This window comes from Terrapene carolina, unplaced genomic scaffold (genome assembly GCF_002925995.2).
Source record: "Terrapene carolina triunguis isolate 2854851 unplaced genomic scaffold, T_m_triunguis-2.0 Scaffold33891, whole genome shotgun sequence".
NCBI classification, from domain to species: Eukaryota; Metazoa; Chordata; order Testudines; family Emydidae; genus Terrapene; species Terrapene triunguis.
Window position 1 is genome coordinate 7751091 of NW_020698242.1, and position 21649 is coordinate 7772739.

Below are 21649 nucleotides of genomic sequence, written 5' to 3' on the forward strand. Positions count from 1 at the left end.
ATATATATATATATATATATATATATATATATATATATATATATATACAATCTGCACTCTCTGGGTGTTTGGACCAATAGCTTATACTCATCCATGTATGTAATGTGCGTCAGAGAGGAATAGTTTACTAGATATAATGATGGTGTTTATCTTCACTTTATTGGTTTCACAATGCCATGTACGTGCATCAGATGGAATGCAAGTTGTTTACATGAAAACGTTGCTGCAATACTGATTAATCTAATGTATTGTTTTGATAAGCAGTGTGATTTCAAGGCAGTCATCATATATGTGTGACTCAGGTCTGTATCTCATATCGGGGTCATGCATACATGCGCTAAGTGGTTTGGACCCAGCATTTTCAGCCAGTGTTCAATCAACATTTCCAGAGGAAGAAGCCTTCATCCCAGTAGAGGCACACAAAACAATATACCAGAGTAGTGTCCGGGACATATGCCTCCAAACAATGCAAGTTCACATCCTAACTCTTAGGCATTTCATATTCCACTGCCTTGCCTGGAGCATCAGTTACTTGGAAGCATTTAACGTATTCTAATGTTCAGCCTCACAGCACTCTCACCTGCAATATTGCTATGGACAATACTGTACATAACACATTCTCAAGTAAACCAATGCACATATAATCTTCTAATCAAACATCCATAATGCTTTCTAGAAAAAAATGGTTAAGTAGCAGAATGACTAAACTCTGCAATTGTAAATCTTCACTGTGTGCATAGTTTATCATAGCTTTCAATTAAAAAATAATGTCCGGTTACTTCCTCTTCCGTTGATAAAAGATTTCTGACTGATTGTTTTCATTCCATAGGTGCCAGTTGTTCTTAACAGGGCTTCATCTGTATTTTAAAACTCACTCATTTCTTGTGTTTGTGAAACAGTTGGCATGAGCAATCAGACTTTGATTATTTGGCTAAGTGATACTCTATGGCATCAATCTTACAGATGGGCATATGCCAATTTCAGTGCTTGGTTCGGGGAGTGGATTTGCTGGTTGCCATACCTGATGTCCAGGGCTTAAGTGAGATTTCAGTGGTGCATAGGACCCGTGCTGGTCCTCTGCACGGAGAATTTCACTCTGAATGCACAAAACAGCCACTCATTTATTTCTCTGAAACCTGTCATTTATTTCTGTGAACGAAAGTAGAGTTGCTTGAATATCCTGTGATGCGAAAGCATCCATCCTTGATTTTGTTCCATGGCAATGGCAAAACTCCCATTGACTTCAGTGCAGCCAGGAGTTCACTTCATGTCTAACATCATCTACTTTTGTCACTGATCCCGCACATTCCAAGAGCAGTTGTTTTATAGCATACCCCACTAATGAACCTTCGCCAATTCATCTAGCCTTTTTGACTGGCTGTGTTTTGTTGTCAGATCCCATGTGATGATTAGCAGTGTGGAGACAAGATGCTCTGAATTTTAAAATGTCCTGTGTTTGCCCGCCATTTAAATAGACAACGTAAAGCAAGGGCTAGAAATGAGTGTCCTACAAAAATATAAAATATGCTAAAAGACTGAACTCATTAATTCTTACTAAACCTCTCCTCTATTGAGTAAGGCCTCCAAGTTTAATAAAAGCCATAAGTTAATATTTGCAGTTGCAATTCAAATGTACTTGATTGGAGACGTAATAGACCTTTCTTCTTACATTTGTTTTGCTTCCCTGGGGCTTGTTTTCTTTAAAGTACAAATTGACAGTCAAACATGTAATTAGTTATGATGAGTTTAGCAGGCAGCAGAGTACCCTTCTCTGTTCTATTTTCCAAGAGTTGCTTTATTTCTATAGCGATAAATGTGACGTGTAGTGGAGATGTTTGTCACTCTTTGGATTTTCTCCTTTATTGTTCTATCTCCTTCTCTTCTTTGTTCTAGTTTTCTCTTGAAATAGCCCTAATTCTTGGCAGTTTTCTGTTGTTGTAGGTACATAGAGACACCTAGCTTAATTTACAAGGAGCAGGATAAAGAGTGTGAAAAGAAGCCTTTTTCACTGTCAGCAAGCAGTTCAACACTTACCCACTCTTTAATTACTAAAATATACTTCTCTTCACTACCCCATACCATAACCTACAGGGCAACATATGCCAAGGAACATGAAAATTCAGGACTATTTTAAGCAGTATCAAATAAAGATGCTGCACAGGCAGCACATATGCAACTGTGCTTGTGTAATGCTGACAGACCCCGATCGTCGGTGGGCAGGATCAAACCTGGGACCTCTGGAGCTTAGTGCATAAATCTCTACTGCATGAGTTAAATGCCAACTCGCTGTTAGCTAAAGCTGTAGCTCTCTCTCTAAGTGGTCTCGATGCCACTAGATGGGACAGAACACCAAACCCAGGAGGTGTGTGGGTTACACTTGCATAGGTAATCTCATTAGCTGCTTACATGTTTAAGTGTTTGCAGGATCAGGCTCAAAATCAGCAAAGGATAATGGGCTAGGTTCTCATTTACATTAAGGCCCCTTTACACCACTCTGGTAGCGTAAAGGGGCCTTAAATGGGATTTTTGAAATGTAGATTTTTGTGATACATTAATAATATTATAACACTCTTTCCATTATGAATTAACCTAATGGCATGTATTACTGATACAATTCCTATTTTACAGGCTGGGGAAACCTGGGAATAAGGGGGGTAAGGACCAGATTTGCAAAAGTGAGCTTTGATTTTGGGTGTCTCAACATTTCTGGTGCCCTATTTGAGATATCTTGTGCCTGATTTTTTTTATTTTTTTTTGGTAGGTGCTGCAACTCCATTTGACCTCAGTTCCTCTGAAATCAGGTCCTAGATTTCTAAAACTGGGTGTTCAAAGTTAGAAGCTATTTTTGAAACTGTGGCCCGAAGGGATTTGGTTTTACAGGAAGTCTGTGACAGAGCTGGGAAGAGGTTTCATTTCTACAGCCTTCCGGTCCTGTGCCTTCACCGTAAAACCATAATTCCTTAAAAGTAATACTTTACACTTTAACCGATCGCCATACATTTTGCAATAAGAACTTGTAAATAACACCTTAATCAGATATTGCACAATTCAAGTTTTGAAGCCTATATCACTCAGGAAGCCTTTTAAATTTCATTATTCACTTGACTGCACTACTTAGCAGTAACCTTAACTAATACATGATAAAATACAGTAATTGCACATCTAGGTTAGGGCAAGATGTATAGTAATGACCCCCAAGGTAACTGCGAATGGAGATGACAGGTAATAAAGCAAAAGGCCCTCAACCCATCTGATAGTTGAACCTAAAATAATTCTGTGTTAATAGGCGTTTTCTCTGTCAGCTTAAATGTATCGGATACTCTCTTGGCATCTGACAAAGAAAGAAAGGTTATTGAAAGGTAAATTACAAAATGCCGAGGAGCTTTTCCCAAGAAACGATCTGTTCCACTTGCCACAAGATTGTGCAAGTATTGTGTTTTGCTTTCTGGTGTCTCAGGGAAGTTATTCACTAATATTTCTAAAGCAAACTGTAGGCCAAATCAACAATCAGCAGATTGATAGCTACAGTCTTTGGAGCAATGAATTGGCTGGTGAAATATGTATCTAATCAATGAGCAACTCTGGGAGGTGCAAGTAGAGGTTTCCAGTGATTATAACAATAACAAAACTGTCCAGAAGGTGGAACAAACATTGAAATATAGCATGGCAACTCCTATACCTTTGCTGAGGAAGAGAACCTAACGGGAATAGCTCCAAATCACTGGCAGAACTATAAAGTTGCTGATTTTGCAGACATTTGTTCCTCAGCTTGATAAGTTAATATATATTGTTTAACATGATAATGTTGCAAGCTGTTGTTTTGTGGTTTGGAAGGCAGCTGCATTTGATTGATGCCAGGAATGGAAGTATTTATAAAATGACACTGAATTAGCAGTCGTCAGTTTATGAGTCTGGGGAAATGAATCTTTTATGAAGAATAAAACTTTATGATGAAGGAGTAATGCCAAAGATGTATGCAACTTAAATTAAATTTGTTGGCACTGAAGTCTACACTATAGATCCTTTTGAAATACTAGCAGCAGTACGTGTGCCCAAACCAGAACCATTGATCTTCACATCTTTGCATCTTTAGGAAATGCAGATCTGAATTTGATCTTTTTGACGTGGGTCCAATATTTAATTTATTATAAAGTACAAATATAGAACAGTGACTGTGTTTAACTCTTAATTTAAAGCAGCAGTGTTGTTGGAGGAAGGAAATGCAACCACTTGCCCGCTACTTTTGTAAAACATTTAGATTTCATTTTAAAAAATGGCTTTGAATATATACTAGCTACTACTGTGCTGTTAGTGTGCACGTGTGAAATGTGCAGCAGTGAGCTTTCATGTTAGTTTGGGTATATATTTGAACACAGGCCATTTTTAGTTGGGATAGACAAGCCTTTGTAACATTCAGATTGGTCCCATTGAAAGAGCTACTCTTCCCTTTGTGCGGTGGGATTCCACAGCTCCTCTGACAGAGGGTATCAGGTGATCTTGGAGCTAAAGAGTTGCTATTCTGCGTGTGTGTATGTGTATGAACAAGTGACAGGTATCACAACAATGTACAGGCACTGATGATTTGTAATGACATACAAGCAGTATGAGATACACCTCTACCTCGATATAACGCTGTCCTCAGGAGCCCAAAAATCTTACCGAGTTATAGGTGAAACCACGTTATAACAAACTTGCTTTGATCCACCGGAGTGCGCAGCCCTGCCCCCCCGGAGCACTGCTTTACCGCGTTATATCCAAATGCGTGTTATATCGGGTGGCGTTATATAGGGATAGCAGTGTATTACTGTACCTCAGAAAACCTCATCTGTTTACGTTTATTTTTTCTTTGGTTACAGAGACTCATAGAGGTGAAGTAACTTGTGAGGCATGGACACCTTAGAAATAACTAGGACAGAAAAAAATGGACCTGCTTCTCCACCTATATTAAGCATCCACACCTATACAAAGTGACTGCAAAATGCTACCATTTGGAATTAGTAACATTTGCACAGTGGAAATTACTTCACAATATATTGTTTCTATCCATGCCTTTCAAGATCATGCGTAGCAAACAGCAGTATTCACAAAAAGGGTTAGAGTACCATCACTCCTTAGGGCCTGGTCTACATGGGGGGGAGGGGGGGGGAAATCGATCTAAGTTACGCAACTTCAGCCATGTGAATAACATAGCTGAAGTCGACATACTTAGATTTACTTACCGCGGTGTCTTCACTGTGGTAAGTCGACGGCTGACGTTCTCCTGTTGACTCTGCTTGCGCCTTTCGCCCTGGTGGAGTACCAGTTGATGGGAGAGTGCTCGGTGGTTGATTTATCATGTCTAGATTAGACGCGATGAATTAATCCAATGGGTAATGTAGACATGCCCTTAGTATCACACGAGTTTCATGCCACTCTGACTGAAAATATTGAGGTCCCTTCCAGCCTTGTATTTCTATGATTTGATGAGGGCTTGACTACCTGGAGACTTAATGCACATCAAGCTAGGGTGTGAATCTACAGCTCACTAGTCTGCCACACACTAAGTAACCATTTGGATTCTGCTATCACATCCCAAAAGTTGCTCAGTTTGCTTTGATGTGCTGCTGTTTGAAATAGCAGTAGATCAAAGCACACTACAAACTTTTAGTGTGCAGTAGCAGGGTCCATGCGGCCTGTAAGCATGCAGCAGGCTTGTGAGCTTGAGATGTACACCCTGGCTTGCTGCACACTAAACCTCCATGTGAACAAGCCTTGATTCTACCCATGAAAATGAATCCAGACTAGGGTGTAAATTCAAAGCAGATTAACTATTCCTGATTAACTCCTTCTGTGGATGCTGTTATTCTAACCTACCTTAATCGACATCCCAAGTGGATTAACCTAAATCAGGCAATTTTATTCCATTCTAAGAGTGCCACACATGGAGTTAATCAGGATTAGCTATTCCAGAATAGCTCCCCATGTAGACAAGCCCTTAGAAATCAAACAGAAAGTACAAAGGCTACTGCATTTATGGGTGGATGTAACAACATTATAGCACACTGTGAAACAAGCACTACAACTCTCTTGGTCAAATGTGCTTTTTTCTCCCCCTTTTCTTTTGTTATATTTCTCAGAGCACAAAGCGGAGCCTTTTGTTGTAGTGACCTTGAAAATGAGCTCTCCAAGGTTTTGCTTCATTGCCACTTCAGGCAGTTACCCCCCTTGAGAAATATAACAGAGATCTGACAGCATGTTGGTTTTGTTCACCAGTGATTAAAGGTCAGACAGCTCTGAGAGAAGAAACTTATCCCTTGATGCCTTGCTATGTTTCCCAGTATTGCAAAATGTAATAAGGGGATTTGATTATTAGTGGTTGGGTTTGCGATGCCAGGGAGAACCACAGGGTAAATTGCCTGCTGCATGCAAAGGTTGCCATAGTGGGAAGGAACCAGTGTTGGTGGTACATGTGGGTACCAGTGACATAGAGAAAGGCAGAAGAGAGGTCCTGGAGGCCAAATTGACGCTGCTAGGTAAGAGATTAAATCCAGGACCTCAGTGGTAGCATTCTCCATAATGCTTCTCCTTCCATGTACAGGACCAATTAGACAGGCAGAACTGCAGAGTCTCAATGCATGGATGAGACAATGGTGATGGGAGGAGGGATTTTGGTTTATTAGGAACTGGGGAATCTTTTGGGAAAGGATTACCCTGTTCTGTAACTTCTGAGGGTATCTTCTGAGGCTACATCATATAGTCACTTGCAAAGCCTGCCCCTTAGCACCCATAATCTTTGGAGAGAGGCTGACATAATTTCCCCTCCTTCAAATCATCAGTGGGAAACCACTGGCCCATTCTTTACAACTGGCATCCACACAAGAGCAGGAAACAGGACAGCTTCCTGCCCATCGCTCTCCAGCATCCTGGAAGACTCTTCTTGGGAGTGAGATACATGTGCATATCTCATCATTAAGGAGCCATGGGACTGAGAAAGAGTTCTGAGATTAGGCTTCTCCAGTTGTTGGTCCAAAAGCAAGAACATGATTTGCAGAACATCACTATATGTGCTTACAGTGCAAATAATTGATTTTTTTCCATTTGTTGGCTGAATCAAAATATTGAAAGAAAATATGTCATTTTGGATTGACCCGAAATGAAAACTTTCCAGTTTACTTGGTAAAACCCAAAAATTGAAACAAAAAAAGTTTTGGGTCAGACATTTAGTTTGACCCGAAATAAAATGTTTTGTTCTATTTTAGGTATTTTGAACTGCTTGTATTTATTAAAACCAAAGGAAAGACCATTCCTAGAACACCAGGAGGAGGTGGTGGCCCCTTGTAGGTAGAACACTCACTAGGGATCTAAGACACCTCGGTTCAAGCCCCCAGTCTGCCTGGTTTGGAGTAGGGATTTGTACTTGGAGTCGTTGTGGACAGCAGCAGAGCAGCTTCAAAAGGAGAGATTGCGAGAACCTCACCCCAGAATAGTTCAGAATAGTGCCCTAATCACTGCAAGGTAAAAAATTGAGAGGTGGGGTTGGATTATTCAGCAAATTCATGTCAAATTCACAAATAGTTCTGATACGCTCAGAAGCCTGAGTACTAAAGAGTTTTGAAACCCTTCTCTCATTTTAAGTATTGCATTTTCCATTTTCCTATTTTTCTTTCATCTGTTATTAGCTGGAAGACATCCTCGACTCTTTAATTTCTTTATTTTCATGGTGTGAAAATGAAAAAGTGGTTATATGCAAGCATGTGGGTGTGACCACCCATGAAAGCCACATGGGGAAGATGCCATGTTTGGTTTAGATACATTTGTCTGCTGCAGGGTAGACACATGTGCCTGTTGTTACCAACCTAGAAATCGGTAGCCTGAGGAAAAGTAAACTGACAGACTAAATAGCAGGTGAAATTCTTTATTGGTTTTCCTGAGCTGATGTTGGATTACAGCCTAGTGATGCTCATACATGGAACCAGAGGAGCTTTATGCATTCTTGTCACATAGTCTATATTCACCCACGAAAGCTTATGCTCCAATACATCTGTTAGTCTTAAAGGTGCCACAGGACTCTCTGTTGCTTTTTACAGATCCAGACTAACATGGCTACCCCTCTGATAATAGTCTATATTGGTAACCGTGTTATATTGTTTGTCTGCCTTCTCTTTAGGAAGCACTGTGATGCGCATGATGGCCTTTGACGCTGATGACCCTGCTACAGACAATGCTCTTTTGAGGTATAATATCCTTAAGCAGACTCCTGACAAACCATCTCCAAATATGTTCTTCATTGATCCAGAGAAAGGAGACATTGTCACAGTGGTATCACCTGCATTGTTGGACCGTGAGGTAAGTGAATAATTTATCTATCTAAATATATGTACTGTCCTTCCATCCATGTGGGCCTCTTCAACATAGCATCTGAGCATACTTCTTGATAGTATTTTTGTGTTATATGAACAGAGGCTCAGAAATGTTCAGATGTTGAAATTTGCTCAACAAAGCTCTATATTGTAGAGCTTTCTATTTGATGTCTGTATCAGAGTTTATATACCATGCTCATCATTTGCGAATCTGGTACCAGAGTTGATAGACAATGCATTTGGCATTGGATGCAGTAGAATTTTTCATTGCATAACACTGGACATAAAATCACAGAAATGAATAAACTTTTAGAACTTGAAACAGTAGCTGTCTGCTGGTTTGGAACAAAAGGCAGACGTGATTTCCTATCTGACCTTTTATGAAATTGTGCTGGGTGTTAGTCTGGCTCTTTAAATACCCTCTGGTCTTAAAGAGAATTTCCTAGCCTGTGGGACAAATTTCATTGAGTAATACTTAGTTCTTATAATCAAAAAACAAAAATCAGTCCCTTCCTGCAAGCCAGAATGAATGTTGAAGAGCCAGACTGTCTGTACGTTTGTTGGTAAAGGAGAGCAATTCAGCAATATATATTTATTTTGGAATGTGTAACTGACATTTAATATTGTGAAAGCCCAAATTCTTCTGACAGATACATCAGTGTGGATCTGGAGTATCTCCACTGACAATCCATTTATACTGGTATAGCTGAGAGCAGAATCCTTTGTCCGCAGAACCAAATGTTAATATCTGCAAAAGGTTCCTTTTTAACCACAGGGTCTCCAGTTCAAAACCTTGTTATTGTTTTCTGAAGTCAGGCTTCTGCATTTTTTATTCCTAATACGTAAACAACCTCAAGATAAAACCAATTTACTGGAAATTGAAAAATCAATGGAAGGTGATGAACAACCCTACCTTGCCTAGTATGCGCCAAAGGTCAGTGGTAATACATGAAATAATGATGCTATTTACATACAAGAAATCTGTCGAAGATTGAACTGTTATTGCTATTGCACAGTGTATGCTGAAAGCAAGACTTGAGCTCCCCATGATTTCCTATTAACTGCTGATTTGATACCTTTGTGTGGAAAGTAGGGTGGCATCATCCAATCTCGCCAAAATTGCAAAAGTGATTTTTGTTGCTGCTGCGTGTGTTGAAAGCATTATAAAGCTATAATTGGAACTATGCAGACCTTTAGCACTGAAACCCAGTGTTACCTGGGCTCACGTGTGTTTATAATTAACTTTTAGCTGAGAATATGGGCTAGCCCGGGTCCCTTCCATTTCTACCATACCAGGCTCTCCCTCTCTCGTAGGCTCTGACCCGCACTGACTTGCCTTCATGTGTCTTTTGGGGCGACACAGTGGCCTGCAATCTCGCCTTTCCTTCCAGAGTCTTCCTGGCAGTTAACTTTCCCACTTACCCATCATGCCACCTGGCACCTTTGTAGTCAGCCAGCAGTTCTGCTGCTCATATCCAGCATCTTCTAGGGGCCAACAAGCAGGCCTGCTTCCTCCCCATAGCCTGGATTCACTTCATCAGAGGAACTTGGGAGTCTGTCTGCAATCTCATTCAGAGGCAGAGGCTTGTAATAGCCCTGGAAAATTAGCTTCGGGAGAGGTACTATCTTCCTGTGTGTTTATACAGCTCCTAACACAGTGGAGACCCCATCCTGAGTGCTGGTGGCACTATCATAATACAAATAATTTAGGCACTATCATAATACAAATAATTATAAGTAGGCACGGTTATGCCAATGCTTCCCCTTCTATAATGTCAAGTCACAGTCAAAGGAATTCCTATCTCTCATCACAATACTGTCTTGGGGTGTCTCAGGCTCCAGACTGGGGTATTAGCAGTGGCAGGGTGAGACTGGAGTAGCATATCTCAGTCCCACTGCTGCTTAATGATGAGGCATGCACATGCATCTTGCTCCCAGGAAGTCTTCCAGGATGCTGGAGAGGGATGGCAGGAAGCAGTCCTATTTGCTGCCCTTATGTGGATGCCAGTTGTGAATAGGGTGACCAGATAGTGAATGTGAATATCGGGACTGTCCCTATAAAATCGGGACATCTGGTCATTTTAGTCGTGAAGAATGGGTCAAAGATCCCCCCCCATTGATGATATGAGGGAGAGGAAATTGAGCCAGCCCCTCTCCAAAGATTATGGGTGCTGAGGGGCCGGGTTTTCAAGTGACTATATGATGTAGTCTCAGAAGATACCCCCAGAATTTACAGAAGGAAGTCCTGTGGGGAAGATTCTTGTTGAAACTGACACAGAGTCCTCCAAGCTTCAAGTGAGCCATGAAACCATACAAATTGATCCAGCTGTTTCTAACCACCAAAATTCCAGCAGCTTCACGTGAGCCCTAGTTGCAGTCAGCCCAGTCTGTCTCATGTACTAGTCCTTTTTTATTACTGTATATTTTCTCTTGAAACACAAAAACAATTGCCAATCAAACTGGTATTATCCTTAGTTGTTCTGTGTACGTTCACTGAATAACAATGAAAGCAACTGAGGAAACTGTGGCTGAGTTTAAGGTTAAACATACCAGGTAGGCTAAACATGGAAGGACAAAAAATTCTGGCTCTCATTATTCAACTGTGAATGCACTGGAAGTTGATATAAATGCTTTTAAAGCAACTGTGTTAAAGTGATGATCACAGTTAGTCCATGTTTTCTAGCTCTTTTATTAATTTTAGTCATTGAGTAGATGCAGATGCTTATGTGAAGCCTGCCTCTTGACTTGAGCTAAATTGACAGAATGTAAATTGCTATTTTTTTTATTTCAAGTTTAGTTTCTTTCATGTTTGTGTATCATAGGGAAGCTGCAAATATTGCCCAAGGGGAGATATTGAGATGGAGAGGTACAAGGCATCTGGCAGTTTTTGATTTCCCTTTTGAACATAAGCAGCAACCCATATTATTTTTTCATGCTTTTATATTTTAAGAGGAGCTGCTGTGAGACAGCTCTGGGAATCATTTCTATGCAGAAATTCAAGATCCAGGTACTAACCCCCAACCAACCAAAATCATCAGAGCTAGGTAGCTCAGACTTTATACATGAGTAAACACACCTGGGTGAAGGATTGGTTGTTCCTAATGCAAAGACAAATGTTGGGGTTATATCTGGTAACTCTCTAGGAAGTAAAAGAAATATTTAAAGGGACATTTATGTGATGGAAAAAATATATGTAACTTGCTTTTTGTGAGCCTCAACCTACCATCTGCTCCTCCCACTCAACTGAGCAGTTTTTTATGTCCAATCACACTTGCCTCTAAATGAAGAGCAGTTAAGATAAATTCCTAAGAACCTTCAGAATCTTGATTCCTTGGACTGCCTTTAAATATCTTACAACTGGAAAACCTGCCCTTATATGAGACTGTGAACAAAGAATGGTCAGAAGGAACATTAAGTGTTCTCTTCTGAAGATGAGCAATTCTGAGATCAGTTATTAGGAAGAATTTGGGCAGTCAGATTATGGTTGTCAAGTGTGCAGTAGCCACAGTGTTCCCTTCCTCTGCTACCTGAAGGGAAAGGAGATCTGAAGCCACTGCGAGCCTAGGTTTCCTGCATTACCTGTCTGCTTTTAGAACACCAGGCTGGCTACAAAGGTGCCGACTCTGTGAGTGCTCCAGGGCTGAGCACCCATGGAACAAAAATTAGCCGGTGCTTAGCACCTGCCGGCAGCCAAGCTCTTCCTCCTCCCAATGCCTCCCCACAGCTGTTCCATGGCATGCAGGATGCACTGGGAGGCAGGGGGTGGGTGGGGATGGGGTGGGCTCGGGGGAGGGGGTGAGGAGGCGGAGCAGGGTGGAGCAGGGGCAGGAAGAGGCGAGGGGGATGGGGCTTGGGGGGAGGGGAGGGAAGGGGGGGGGAAGAGGCAGGGTGGGGCTTGGAGGAAGGGATGGAGTGGTGGTGGGTCTGAGGCGGAGGGGGTTTGAGCACCCCTTCCCCCGGATAGAGAGGAAGTCTACATCTATGATCTCAGTCTCAATCTTCAGAAAAGATTGAAAATATGACATAGTAGTAACTAAATATTGTAGTATTAAACCAGTGATTCTCAAACTTTTGTACTGGTGATCCCTTTCACATAGCAAGAGTCTGAGTGCAACCCCCCTTATAAATTAAAAACACTTTTAAATATATTTAACACCATTATAAATGCTGGAGGCAAAGTGGGGTTTGGGGTGGAGGCTGACAGATCGTGACCCCCCAGGTAATAACCTCACAACCCCCAGAGGGGTCCTGACCCCCAGTTTGAGAACCCCTGTATTAAACAGTATCATATGCCAGTATTTAGGGCCAGATCAAACTCCTCTAGTACTTGATGGGAATTTTTTCCCATTGACTTCAGTGGGAGTTGGACTGGGCTCCTGCCTAGTTTGCCTAAATACTGTTTGTCAGATAATTTTTTTTCTATTTTGCATTGGAGGGGGGGGGTTAGAATATAGCAATATAACACCCCAGTCACTAAGTTCAGGCCTGGATATGTACTAGAGCTGGGCAATTATTTTTGAGAAATAATTTATTTGCCAAAAAACGCAGTTTCAGATCAGCCAAATCTGTTTGTGAATTCACGTCAAAGTCACGCCAATAGATTCATGTCCCCAACATCTCCCGCAAAGGATTTTTTAAAAAGTCAAAATGTTTCATTCTGACATTTTTTAAATGAAACATTTTAACTTTTCATTTGTAAATGATGTTTCGGTTAGAAATGTAGTTAGATTTATTAAAAAACAAAGATAAGCTCTCAAAAACTAAACAAAACATTTTGCTTCAGGGTTGAAAAAAATGATGAGTTCAATGCATTTTTTTTTATGGCGAGAAAAAAATAATTTTCCATTTCTGGGTGACAATAAAAAAATATTTTCAGATTTTTTGGTTTGACCTCTGAGCTGAAAAAAAAAAAATCAGCTATTCACTCACCTGTAATATGAACTTCAGTGTAATTTTAACTGCAAAGTTCAAAGCAAATTAGGGATGTCTAGACCAGTGGTTCTCAAACTAGAGCCACCGCTTATTCAGGGAAAGGCCCTGGCGGGCCGGGCCGGTTTGTTTACCTGCCGCATCCGCAGGTTGGGCCGATTGCGGCTCCCACTGGCCGTGGTTCGCTGCTCCAGGCCAATGGGGGCTGTAGGAAGCGGCGCGGGCCGAGACACATGCTGGCCACCCTTCCCGCCGCCCCCATTGTCCTGGGGCGGCGAACTGTGGCCAGTGGGAGCCACAGTCAGCTGAACCTGCGACGCGGCAGGTAAACAAACCGGCCCGGCCAGCCAGGGGCTTTCCCTGCACAAGCGGCGGCCCCAGTTTGAGAACCACTGCGCTAGGCCCAAGGTATCAGGTTGGACCTGTTTCTATAACACATGGCCACATGCAAAATATAATGGTAGAAAAAGTTATTTTCTTCAGTTTACAGGAAAAATATGGCATATACAGTAAGCTGAAAGGCCCAATCCGGCAACCTGCTGAGTATTTTCACTTCTGGGGATGGGAGTTGAAGGTGCTTAACACCTCAGAGGAAGTGTTCAGCAATTTCAAAAATGATTATGCTCCAAATCGATCAACATTTATATTATTTATGTATTTTTCAGTTTCCAAATTGTTTCCAAAAGTGTATGTTCCTCAGAGTTTGCTGCAAACTCTAATAATTTATGGAAGAACATCCATTTTCATTTTAAGAAGGCATGTAAGGACATATTTTTGAAGATTTATGTTCATTTTTTTTCTTATGGGACTTGAGCATCCTTGAGTGTGTCAGAGATGAAGATTGAAGAGCGTAAGGGGGCAAATTATACCTCCAAACATCCACTGGAGAATACATTTTGATTCATAGATTCAGAGCAGAAAGATGCCCTGTACCAAAGTGTGTGATCTAAATGACCCAAAATAGAACATAGCAGAATTTCACCTATCAAAAAAAAAGTAAAAATCCGATGTTGTGTAAATGGCCTGAAGTTTTGTATTTTAGGGGACAAAAAATCCATTTCAAAGTGACTGCAGTGAGCAAGAAATAATGCTTCTAATGTGAATATTAGAAAAGGCAGCTGTACTTTCATAGAATCAAGTTCTCGTAAACCTCTTTGATAAAGCACTAATCATTTTTATCCATTTTTATCCATTACCCACTGTGCTCTTTTGCAAGTGTTACAGAATCAGCGTTGTGGAGGAAAATATCAGTTCTTGTGTGAATTGAGGGGTATATAGAAGCTAGTGCTACCTCTATCCATGTAAAATGCTGTTCACTCTACTCCTAATATGGTTTGATGAATAAATAATTTGCTTTTCGTTCCTGCTAGGAAGTGCTGCACTTAATTTGCAATATAGTTAAAAATAGTTTGAAATATCTACAAAATGCTGTAGTATATTGAATCATAAAAATGTAGGGCTGGGAGGGACCTCGAGAGGTCATCAAATCCAGGTCCTGTGCTAAGGTAGGACCAAGTAAACTGAGAACATCCCTGACAGGTGTTTGTCCAATCTGTTCTTAAAAACCTCCAATGATGGGGATTCCACCATCTCCCTAGGAAGCTTATTCTTATTCCAGAACTTAGCTACCCATATAGTTAGAAAGTTTTCCCTAATATCTAACTGAAATCTCCGTGGCTGTAGATTAAGCCCATTACTTCTTGTCCTACCTTCAGGGGACATGGAGTACAATTAACCCCCATACTCTTTATAAGAGCCCTTAAACATATTCGAAGACTGCTATCTTTTCTCAAGACTTAATATATGCAGATGTTTTAGCCTTTGCTCATAGGTCAGGTTTTCTAAACTTTTATCATTTTTGGTGCTGTCCTCTGAACTCCAATTTTGTCCATATCGTTCTTAAAATGTGGCACTCAGAACTGGATACAGAACTCCATCTGAGACCTCACCAGTACTAATTGGAGCAGGACAATTACTTCCTATATTTTATATATGATACTCCTGCTAATACACCGCAGAATTATATTTTTTGCAACAGCATCTCATTGTTGACTCATCATAAATTTCTGATCCTCAATACGCTCCACATTCCTTTCTGCAGTACTACCATCTAATCATTTATTTCCCATTTTGTAGTTGCACACTTGATTTTTTTCCCTTCGTCTATGTAGCACTTTGCACTTATTTATATTGAATTTCATCTTGTTGATTTCGGACCAATTCTCTAATTTGTCAAGGTTGTTTTGAATTCGAATCCTATCTCCCCAAAGTGTTTGCAACCCCACCCAGCTTCGTGTCATCTGCAGATTTTATAAGTGTACGCTCCACTCCATTATCCAAGTCATTGATGAAAATATTGAATAGTACCAGACCCAGGACTGACTCTTGCAGGACCCTGGTAGATAGACCCTCCCAGCTTGACAACCAACAATTGATAACTACTGTATGAGTGCGGTCTTTCAACCAGTTGTGCACCCACCATATAATAATTTCATCTAGAGCACATTTCCCTAGTTTACTTATGAGAATGTCATGTGGGAGTATATCAAAAGATACATCACTTCTAGTTCCCCTCCCCCCAGCATCTACTAAGCCAGTAACCCTGTCAAAATAAGGAAATTAGGTTGGTTTGGCATGATTTGTTTTTGACAAATCCATGCTGGCTATTCCTTATAACCCTGTTATCTTTCAGGAGCTTACAAATTCCTTGTATAATCATTTGTTCCAGTATCTGTCCAGGTATCAAAGTTAAGCTGACTGGTCTATTATTCCCTGGGTCCTCTTTGTTCCCCTTTTTAAAGATAGGTGTTATGTTATGTTATGTTATGTTATGTTATGTTATGTTATACTACATATTTAAAGGATTCATCTGTAAAGAAAATCAATGCAGATATATGACACTGGGCCAAGTCCAGCAAAGTTAAGTTTCTTGTACTCTGGAAATTCACCCCCAGGGCACCCTGGCTAGCCACTACATATTTCCAACAAGTGTCCCCCACATTGTCAACTGTGCTGACTTATTATTGCCCACTCCTCCACTATCATTGAGGTTGCGTCTGCTGTGTATCCCGGCACCCTGGTCCCTCATTCTGTACCTGCTACCTGCGAGCTAAAGGATTTATGCCTTAAGGTGGCATAAATATGAGGTTACTCCAGCCCACTGAGTTGCTGTTCACTTGGACTTTTTGTGAAGTGGGATTAATCACCAAGTCACCTAATATTGTTTCTTCTTACCGATTGCATGACTGAAACATTTGAAACAAGAGAAGGATGAACGATGGCTAACTAGTGAATACTCTTGCTAATGCATGGGTGGGTGGATATTCATACTCAGAGAAGCTATTCCCCAAGGAGTCATGCAAACCCAAACGTTCTTGCATATTCTACAGTACCAAGATGTGTAAGCCTGCTTGGAAGGACTAGCCATTTGGACAAATGTTGGCATGCGTGGCTTTTGAAATATTCAGCCAGCTCTTTTTCTGACAGTGAATCACATTATTCTTCGTCGATAATACTTTGCCATTCTAAAGGGCAACAGTACATAATACAAAACTTTTGCTTTATTTTATTGACAATATTTGCGAGTGGACACTACCCTCTATAGTCTTCTCTTTCTTTTTTTGGCAATATGCATCTTTAAGCAGTCAATAGACTTCTTACTTTCTCGTTCTAAATGTTGAGCTGACATCATGCTCGCATTTTTAATGAAAAAAATTACTGTTTTCAGCAAATGTATTTCACACTTGATCTTTGTATTATACTCTAGAATATTCATATTTACAATGATTTTAGGGAAAGCTATAACTCAGGGGTCGGCAACATTCGGCACGCGGCTCGCCATGGTAAGCACCCTAGCGGGCCGGGCCAGTTTATTTACCTGCTGACGCGGCAGGTTTAGCCGATCGCGGCGCCCACTGGCCGCGGTTCACCATCCCGGGCCAATGGGGGCGGCGGGAAGCGGCGCGGGCAAGGGATGTGCTGGCCACGGCTTCCCGCCGCCCCCATTGGCCCGGGACGGCGAACTGTGGCCAGTGGGGGCCGCGATCGGCCGAACCTGCCACATCAGCAGGTAAATAAACTGGCCCGGCCCACAAGGGTGCTTACCCTGGCGAGCTGCGTGCCAAACGTTGCCGACTCCTGATGTAGATGAACTTTTTAATTTAAAAAAGGAAGCAAATATCTGCGCTCACCTGTTGCATTTTGCTCATCTGTAATTATCTTACATGTTGTTGTTGTTATTGTTGTTGCTTTTAAAGGAATCCATTCAGCAATTTATTATGCTTTGTGATTTTGATATTGTATGCTGTGTCCAGAAACAGTGAGTGTCCTTGAGATAGAACAGCCATTTATGATGCTCCTAGTGTGTTATATTGTTCAGCCATCAAAGATTTTAATGGAATAGAAAATTTACTTCCTATTAATGTCAGTCTTTTTTTATATATGTACAGAATGACTATTAAGTTACCTGTTGAAGTATGTGAAACTAAAAAGGATGATGATAACATAAAAGGATTGGAAGAGGTTTGCCGGCTTATGGTTATACAAATTAGTATGTTTTTCCCCATGAAGAATTTCTGCAATGGGAACCTCTATCATTCCCAAGCTGAATGACACCCCTTATGTTTTGGCACATCACCTTTACTTTTCTACACCTCTCAGACAAGTTTCTTTGGCAATACGAGGATGGGCTTATACATTTTCTTATCAGAAACACAATGGCAAACAGACTGGGAATTCTTGGTACACGCTGTAATGGCAGCTTTTTTTTGTATTGCTTCATTTCGGGACCAGTTCAGGAAAGCATTTAAGTATGTGCTTAAATATGCCATCACTAAACTCAGAGCTGCCCACTTCTAAGGTAATTAAGTGTCAATTTACGAAGGGGGAAACGAGGCACAGAGAGATTAAGGCCCAGACCTGAAAGGTCTAACTCCCGTTGGAGTTAGATGCCTAAATACCTTTGAGAATCTGGGTTTAAGTGATTTTACCAAAGGCCACACAGGAAATTTGTTGAGAGAGCTAGGAATATAATCCACATCTCCTGACACCCCACCCTGTGCTTCAAAACCCTAGAAAATGCTTCCTTTCCACCACTGTGTACCCACAATAGTATTCAAGAGACTACTAAAACATACCTATATTTCTTGGCTACATGATAACTAAGGGGTTACATGAAAGGGGAGGGGAAGATTATAGCTATATACAAAGTATTTGAAGGATATGAACACCAAGTATGAAGCAGAATCATTTAGGCAGGTCCAGCCATAGGTGCTGGAACTAGTGATGCTGGGGGTGCCACACCCCTTGGCTTGAAGTGGTTTCCATTATATCCAGGATTTACAGTTTGGTTCAATGGCTCTCAGCACCCCCACTATAAAAAATGTTCCAGTACCCCTGGGTCCAGCTGAATATTGGAAAGCTTCCCATTACAGCTGCATGAATAATGGATTTACTGGCAATTAAAAAATGTTTTGGGTCAAAGGATTCTTTCTCAAGATTTTTGACAAATTAAAACGTGAAACAAATCTTTTGGGTCAAATGAAACATTTCATTTCAACGGTATCTAAATGAAAACTTTAGATTCGGGACATTTTCACACACATTTTATTGCTTTTTCTAAATAAAACTAAAGAAAATATTGAAACTCAAAGTCATTTAAAGTGAAAAACAAACATATCACTTAGAAAATGTCAAAACAAAGCATTCTGGGGTTTCTGTCATATTTTTGTTTTCACTTGAAATAATTCAGCAAAACGGACATGAATTCACAAAATGTTTTGGTGACACTGAATCGGCATTTTTCACACACACCCAAAAAAATGTTTGGCCAGCTCTGTTCCCAATATTTGATATCTACTAGATATCTACTGTCTAAAAGAAAGAGATGGATGTAAGGCATCAGATCCATCATCCTGGCTAGTGTTCTTGCAGGTCTCCTTCTTAGGAGTTCAGAAGGTAGGTCCATTCACCTTCACTGTCTGCTGCCCTACTGAGCTGGCGTGTTCTTCTTTTGGTGGTCGGGTTGGGCTGCGTGGGCCCAGAGCAGTCACATATGGATGCTGTCAGTTGGCAGTTTGGCCTCTGCAGCTGTTGCTCTTGGCTTGCTTCCCTAGGCTGGGACATCATCTGACTGGCCTGAGCCGTCTCCCTTACCAGTCTCTCTCAGGCTGGGAAGAGCTGGATGGGCCATCTCATCTGCCATGTTGGTGCCATGTGGTATAGTTGACCTCAGGATCAGATGAAAATCAGAGAGAGAGAGGACAGGAGGAAAAATAGTGTGGAAAGGAACACACAAGAGAAGGGAAGACACAGTAGGGTCTCTCCTATCTCCAGCTGCAGTCTCCGCTGGTGTGGCAGTGATGGCCACGTGCCCCCTTCTTATGCTAAGGTCTGGGTGTCACAATGATGTAATGACTCTCAAGGTTCACAAGTGGAGGACAAAGTCCCTGGAGCAAAGTGGAGGACTGAAGGCCTTCCCCCGCTCCTTCAGGAATCCCTCAGTCAGCACACACTCCCCTTCAAGTCTCTTTTTTTAAGGACCCCAAAAGAGGGGTGATAGGAGGAATAATCCATCCTCTTATTACTTTGTCCACCCATTAGGCGTAATTTCCAACACACCAAGTTTAGTCCATTGACTTTCAGTCATACATTCTTTTTTGTTTACCAAGTATGACCTCAACACAGTCCTTGAGTTCTATCAGTAAGCCTTTTGGTTTGGATTAATTCAGTCTTTCTGTCTCCCTTTCATACCTTTTCCCATCAGCATTTGTTATAGGTTATTGTGACACGTTATGAATGTCCATTCACTTTTTACAACTGAACTCACAATTAGGATGAATTTGTAGATCCAGTTATTACAACAGGGGCTTGTACCCCCTGGATGTGGGATGCCCCACCCAGGGCTTCACCTCAGGGGAGGGGTTGAATGGGCAAAAGAAAGGAAGATTCCACAGGATCCACACATCTCCTTCCTATATGGGGAATTCAGCCACACAGGCTATTTTGACTGCTAGGATAGAGTAGGCCTCTGTGCATCAGCCCCAATGCAGCCTATGTTCTGAGAGTAGGATTGATTCCATCCCTTCCTCTGCAGAGATTCCTGTTCCCAGCAATGTTTCTTAGGCTGAGCAAGATGAGGTACCTCTTATTGCACCGTATAGAGTCCAAGATGTGTGTGAAAGGAAAGGAATAGGAAGTCTGGTCAGTTAGGTGCTCTTAATTACATCATTGCGGCTCCCATGCACCTAGGGAGAACAAAGAAGCTTTGAAGAGTTCTGTGTGCTTCAGGGAGAACAATTTAGCCTTCGATTGGCATGTAACTAGAAAAGGTTGGCACAGAGTGCCCTTCAGTTCTTCCAAGCGCTAATATTAAGAACTTAAAGTTAATGGGTCTCCCTGAAAATGCTGAAAAGTGGTGGTTAGAGTATTGTAACCCTTGTCTACCGGTCTAGTTCAGTCACTTGCTGTACTGCAAGGAGAATTTCAGCTGAAAAAAGTGTGTGAGTTCTTTCCTATTCTCAATGCTGGTAAAAGCCTAAAAAGAGAAGCGAGACTTTTAAAATCCTTTTGTTTACTGGGTGAAAATCACTTTGGCATTTGCCCTGATTACTCCCCCGCCCGCCTCAGAAGAAAGAACAAATGCACTTATATCAGGGAACAATATTATAAACTGAAGCTTCTATTCACAGTCTTTTGTGATGGTGCCATGGTTTGCTGATGCAAGACGGAGTATGGAAGACAATCTGGCTGATTCTCATGATGAGTTGGCAGTGGACATGGGCTTATCACATTTTGGACTTTCTTGAAAATACTTCAGGTCCTCCTCTGTTTGGACTAATTGCCTGTGGAGTTAGACTGGGACATTCAAAGAGGCCTAACAGAGTAAAACACCCATTTTTCATTAAATATCAATGGGAGTTGGGTGCCTAACTCACTTAGGCCCCTTTTAAAATCCCAGGTCTCCGACTGGTTTTGTGCGTGTGTGTGTGTGTGGGGGGGGGGGGTTTAACATGCTTGTGATATGGCTGTAACTGGATAGACACCCACTTGAAATCCCAAGTGAACTAAAGAAAAATTCTCTCTGATGTTTACTTTATTTATAGTTTATTGCAAGTCAAACAAAATCTCCAACACAAAATCCACAGTTCTAGTCAACACTTCACCTTGTATGACTTTAGCAATAGCTGAAGTCACATCAGATTAATATGAACAGAGAAACTCTTCCCTTTCAGAGTACACTGCCCTGGTTTCTCAACTGTAAGAGTCTTTTGATACAGATCTTCCTTTTGCTCTCGAGAGAGCAATACATTCAGGGAGAAGAAAACCAAACAGAACAAAACTCGCTTTAATACAGTTTTAAGGTTGTGATCTCAAAGTCAAGA

General features: G+C 41.3%; 1 protein-coding gene across 1 annotated transcript in view; it reads left to right on the forward strand.

Moving 5' to 3' along the window:
- LOC112106846 (cadherin-13) overlaps positions 1-21649 on the forward strand; it is a 743971-nt gene that overhangs the window by 516015 nt on the left and 206307 nt on the right. The window contains exon 7 of the mRNA XM_024200308.1: positions 8147-8325. Coding sequence (XP_024056076.1) covers positions 8147-8325 — 179 coding nt within the window. The remainder of the gene's footprint in view (positions 1-8146; positions 8326-21649) is intronic.